The sequence below is a fragment of the Netta rufina genome (assembly GCF_964035555.1).
Source record: "Netta rufina genome assembly, chromosome: 7".
NCBI lineage: Eukaryota > Metazoa > Chordata > Aves > Anseriformes > Anatidae > Netta > Netta rufina.
Window position 1 is genome coordinate 3,182,950 of NC_140130.1, and position 6,290 is coordinate 3,189,239.

The 6,290-nt window shown below is 37.4% G+C and overlaps 1 protein-coding gene across 2 annotated transcripts in view; it reads left to right on the plus strand.

Moving 5' to 3' along the window:
- The window catches only part of REEP3 (receptor accessory protein 3), a 38,604-nt gene extending 34,097 nt beyond the window's left edge, over positions 1-4,507 (plus strand). For both annotated transcript variants that reach the window (XM_084290481.1, XM_084290480.1), the window contains exon 8: positions 510-4,507. In XM_084290481.1, coding sequence (XP_084146607.1) covers positions 510-566 — 57 coding nt within the window. In that variant the 3' untranslated portion in view covers positions 567-4,507. The remainder of the gene's footprint in view (positions 1-509) is intronic.
- Positions 4,508-6,290: the final 1,783 nt, after the last annotated feature.

The window sequence follows — 6,290 nt, forward strand, 5'->3', positions numbered from 1 at the left end:
GGAAGGGGGATGCTTGTAATCTTAATGCTGACACCACCAATCCCAAGTTCCAGAAATGGAGTACCTTGAAAGGAGTGTAGATAATGGTGTTGTCACCTGCAGTAGTGTCTTGATTGCGCATATTAAGCATCTGCTGCTTTAATGGTCTAAGATGATTCACAATTATTAGTTGGCGTAGGCATATGGCCTGCTTTGACTTGTAACCCACAAAGAGAAGATACGTATGTGGGATTCAAAGAGCTTTGTATTTGCGTATCACAAACTTAAGGACACTTCAGGATAAATATCTGTGGAATCTTGTCAAGTTTGGGAGATAACTCTGGGAACAGCTTCTTGCCTAATTCTGTTGAAAATGTCTATCATTCAGTCAGAGGCAGATCATCTGCCTGACTCTGTGGAGTGTCCGAAGCATGCTTAATGACACTATACTGGAGTAGTAGAAAGGTAAATATGTCTGTCTGAAGTGACCTTAACTCTTTTAAGTTCTACTTTTTTTTTTTTTCCCTCAGATACGGTATGGATCACTGAAATACAGAGTAAAGAAGAGACCCACCGTATACTTTTAAGTTTATTGCACAATGCCTGCAAGTCAAACTGCTGTATTATAAGAACTTGAATTCAGTACTTCAAGTGTTAAAGATCTGTGTATGATTCATATAATGGATATATATGGATAGATATGGTAGGACTTGGTTTTGTGAGCCTAAATGATTGGATAATGTATTACTCTGCTTTTCTGTAATTGCTTGTTGTTTAGACTTTAATCTGGAGAAGCTATAGGATGAATTTCATCACTGCTTAAATAAGAGTTAAATGAGTAACAGGAAACAGCTTGACTTTTTCAGAGGTACTGAGCAGACTGAAATAATTACAAGTCCAGGTGAATTAGCAGAAGCTGGAAGTGTTTGGAACTTGTGAAAGTTGAACCCATAGTGTCCTTTAGTTTACATGGAAAGTAGCTATACTTGAAATATTCTTCTGAACTACAGTTCCTGAAAAGACCTATGTGTAGTTTAAAAACATAGTTTAAAGGACAGCAGATGATATGGGGAAGGAGAAGGAAAGGTGAGATAGACAGGGAATATCCTTAAGATCATCTTCTCACATTATATTTCCAAGCTTAACAAACTTGTATAATGCTAACAGGTGCAAAATGGGGGTACGTTTAGCACTTTATGCAAAACTGGGTAGTTTTGCACACTTACTGATTTACAGCTGCACATGTCATTTTAGTTAATTCTTAGGTAGATTAGACTTATCTTTTGAATGCCAGCAATTCTGTAGTTCGTGGTCTTTTTATAACTTGATTGCTTAAGTACACTTAGGATGCTGTAGGTACATGTAAGTGCAACTAACACTTAACAATATAAGCAGGTGCCTTTCTGTGTCTTACAGGGCTGCGGGGTTATCTGTCTTTTTGGTATTGTTTTTTCTTCCCCCTTCAGCTGAGAAGATGTAACATGATTTAAGTCAGTTTTTGGTTAAAATTGTGGTAAATAAAACCTGTAGCAATTCTGGTGATAGACCTCAGGGATCTGAGCAACCCATCAACTGTGTAATATAAGTCATGCTGTCATGGTGGCACGTATGATAGATTATTCAGGCCCTGTTTTGGTTTTGCTCTGCATTTCTGTAAGAAAATATATATATATTTAGATTATGTATATGTGTATATTTCTTATCATGTGGATTCTAAATTTGGCAGTGTAGTATTTTATTGCTAAAGTTATTACTAAAATATTTACATACAAACAGCTTTTTCTGGAAGTCTAGCTCATTTACTCAGCCATGTTGTAACCTAGTGTCCATGGCATGGCTGTTTGCACAGATTAATTTTGGAATGTCATTCAAGGCAGGGACTTGTCAAAATATCCTTTTGAGGTTCCTGTTGGTTCCATTTTCTGTAATTCTGAGAAGCAGGCTGATTTTTTTTTTCTGCTGTGGATTTTGGCAAGACAGATCCACTTTCTGTAGATAGTTTTTTTTTTTATTACTTGGCATGGGTAGAGATGGTGTTAATTTTCTGTAAAGGAGTTAATTTTCTGTAAAGGAGAATGATGTGTTGTCCCTCCTATCCTTGAATCTCAGACGCCAATCCTTAAACTTTCTCCCAGGTATGACAGTCACCTGCAAGCCTACTGCAGTGCTTTCAAACGTTTTCTTAAGGGTCTGCTGCAGTGTTTTCTTTTTATTGTTACAGCCATAGCAGGTTTGCTGCTGGTGGGCACTTAATGGCCTGTTAACATAGACTGCCATTTGAAGTAGTCTTCTGTAGATTTCTTTGGGCCAGGGTTTGAATTTTATGGATAAAAATGCAGCTGGTCTGTATTGGCATTGCAATTGCAGGCATTTATAAGCAAAATGTAAAGCCTTGGAATGGAATGATACTGATAGCTTGGTGCTTATAGCATCTCCATAGAAGGTAAATGCTTTAGTAAGAAGTTGCAATATTCCATATGGGATCAGAAGGCCAAAGTTTGTTTTACTTTACTCAAAGACATCATTTCATGCAAGATGACAGGAAGCCTGCTCTCTCCCAAATGAGTATAGTGCAAAAATAAATACTGTCCTCTAACCAAAATGGCAATTTGTGATTTAGCTTTTATAAGGAACTGTTTTCAAGGGTGCGAGGAGTGGAGGGCAGTGCTCAGAAAGGGTGTGGTTCCTTGCTTCTGTCCCACAAATGTTTGCAATTCTCATCTGCTTCCCTGAATGGAGGAAACGCCCAAGCAGGAAAAGTCTGTCTGTGTGTTATGGTACGTAAGATGTTAGAGGAAACAGGCTTTTGTATTTGCATCTTGCCCCTCCTCAAAAACTAGAATAACCTGGACATAGAGTCGAATCTCTAAATGTTATTCTCCAGTTGAGCATCCTCCTTGAGCACTTGGTGCCACATCTTGCGCTAACTCATAATGTTTTTTTAATTAGTAAGCATGGCAATGAAATTGTCATTGCTTTACAAATGAGAATCCTGCGTGAAAGAGCTGGGAAAGCCCTTCTTTCAGAATTACAGTTTCTGTTTCAAGTTCATGAGATCCTGTTTCTAGGGTTGGATTCCTTTCATGCTTCCAAGGCTAGAAGACATCTGAGTAGAAGTTTAGGCTCTAGAAAGCTCGTGGTCAGTAAGTTGCTTTATGCAATGATACGTACTTAAGGCTGTAACTTCTGACAAATGTAACTTGCTAATTAAGTGGTGACAGGCTGAATAAACTCTCCCCTTTGCTGAAATATGGATGGGACTAGGGATGCTGGCAGTATTATTCATATTACTTACTGTTTGCATGTAAATGTGCGTGTTATTGCAGATACAGTCTTAAGTGATAAATCATCCAGTGTTTTCCTAGCTATTTTTTTTGTCTAGTACCCTGCTGTAGTGTCCCCTTTTTCTCCCCCCAGCTTGTTTTTGATCTTTGGATTCATCCTGAAACTGCTTCACTATTGTTATCTTAGATTTTCTTTTCCTTGCTGTTCATTGTCAGCTGATGCTTGACAGGGCACAATGGCATAATTAGCCTTCATCCAAATAATACATATTTCTCTCTGCATGTTAAATTTAGTTTAGTCTGGTTTTGAAATGTTACACTATCTTAAAATGTGTACAGAGAATTTTCAAACTTCTTTTTTGCCTTAGCAACTGCAGAGGTCATCTCTAGCTTTTGCCAGTGAACTTACTGGAAAAAAGTTAAAACATCAAAATTTGATTTAACAACCTTTTTGATTTTGGAATTTCAACTACCTACTCACGTCAAATACTCTCACAAAGTGTTTCCTGAGAATTGACTGACTGCTACCAACAGATGCTAGGATAGTTAAAGAAAAACTTACATAGGGATTAAAGTTAGTTTACAATAGGATATATATTTCTTGTAAAGTTTCGGAGTATTTCTGAAATAAATCTTAACTGACTTGGACTTCTTAGCAAGAGCCTACTGTACATGTTAAAATACACAGTTTGAGACGAGGCTTAAATTGATGGCCTCAGTTGCATATAAACTTAGGCTGGACTCTGATTACAAGGTAATTGCCAATATTAGCTACTTAATGCTAATTGCTTAGCTATGTGTAAGTAACTGAACATTATCCAAGATAGTTTTTGCAGATTATAATGAATTTTAAAATGAATACAAGATAATTTGGTTAAGCAGAACAGTGGAGTAAGTGCTAGGTGTATTTAACACATTGTTGATAACAAAAAAATGTGTTTTATTTTGGTGTTGGTTTTATTAATGGGAAGTTGGTATTTTAAAGTATTTTTCTACAAAAACACGTGTACGCAAAGGCAATACTTCAATGTTTTTCAAGAGCTCATATTTTTAAATTCTACAGACCAGAGACTGTCTACATTGAGACTGAAGTTAGTAGCTTTAAAAAATGCAATGTAAGCTTTATTTTTTATATTGTAATAATACCTTGCTGTCAACTTGTTTACATATTTGTAGGAGGGAAAATTTCATTATGCATTGACTTATCTTGATGCTGTCTTTAATAAATGCTGCTTTGAGCAGGATGCAGTGGATACTTTATTACCTGAATTATGATTTACAAACCAGTCACTCTGTAATTTGTATTTTATTATTATGATTCCTGTACTGAAACAGCTTATCTAAACTTCGATGAGACTTCTAAAATTGTTTGAAGTATGACTAAACTGTCCTTGAGGTTTTGCCATGGAGCCTGATGCTGTTTTAGACTTAAATTGAATTTAAGCTGCTAAAGGCAACTTCAAAATGCAGCAGCATTAAATATTTTCATTATATGTTCTTCTCAGAGAAAAGTTAAAATCAGATGTTTAATCTACCAAAAGAGTATGGCTTCCTAGGGAAGTGTTGGATTTTTTTTTTTTTTTAATTAAAACTTTTAAAACTTTTTCTATGCTAGCTTTTTTTTTTTTTTTTTTTTCTCCATGCAGCATTATTGTGCTTGTGCCAAAAAACAGACTTTGTTTTGTGTTTCCTAGTGAACGGAGTTCTCTGGTACACTGGAGGAGGCAGTGAATGGGAGAACTTGGGCCTTTCCTCCTTTAAATCTCACTTCTAGTAAGCTGTTAACATCCCTAGCAAAGCCCAAACAAAACACTCAATAACCTAGTTTTCTGGATCTTTTGTGCAAGGATTCACTAACTACTATTTATAGTTACCATGTTCTGTGCATTATGAAAGTATATCCTAGAAACACAGGCTATCTGTAAGGGACCCTGCAGTGATTCAATTCCCAATGTCAGAACAGTTCATGCAGCATAAACCCCCCACCTACTGAAGAAATTGTGGCTGTTGGAAAACAATGCTGATTTTTTCCTTTATTTGTTCAACTGATGTTTCACGCATAGCAGGAACATTCATGAAAGCAGCCTAAAAGCTGTCTTCCAGCTGTTCAACGTGATGCTGGTGAGACCTGCTCAAAACATGATCATGTAGTGATGTTGAAATTCTGCTGTACTTCTGTCCTAGGCTGAAGTGTTCAAGGAGAAGCAGATGCAGCGATGGTTGAGAGCTGTTTGGGGGTATTTTATGCAAGAAACCTTAAGCATTCTTTATTTTCCACAGTAAGCTGGGAACACATGACTGAGCAGGAGAAGAAACCTAACAGGTCCTGTAAAATCAGTAGACTTCGACAATTATTTTCATGCTTTCTGTTCTGCACAGGAGCAAAACGGGAGCCTGCCATGCTTAAGTCTACCTGTGGTTGCCAAGGTTCAGCAACAGGCTGCTCTGTTTGAATTAAGGTAGGAATCATGAAAGCAGATGGAGCAGAGAGACTAAGGACTATCCTAGTGTAAAACCTAGGATTTCACTACTGTCTGCTAATGTTTGGTGCCAAAAGGGGTGAGGAAGCTCAGAAATGTTTAGGAAGTCCCTGGTATCCTGCTGTCAGAGTTCCAAGGTAAGCAGCACTTTGACCCTCACTTAACGCTTCCTGGCCAACATAACCACAGTGTTGCATGGCACACACGGCCAAACCCTATTAATTTTAATTTTCCTTAACTAAGAACACTAAGGGGAGGTCATCCTAGCTTATTGCCTCAGAGGAAATGGACTTTATCATGGGGTTGAAGAGAGAGGCTTAATAGAGCAACAAAACCAAACACCTGCATAAAGGTAGTGTAATAGTAAAGCTGAATTTTCAAACCTAATGCTAGGAAAAATGCAGGCATAACCATGTGTGTTACAGTCCAGAAGGAAATCATTGCATTTAACATGCTTTTGTGTCAACTCCTCCTTTTCCCAGATCCAACTAAAAAGTAGTAGTGTCTATCCTTAATGCTAGAAAGGCCAACTTAAATAGCCACAGCT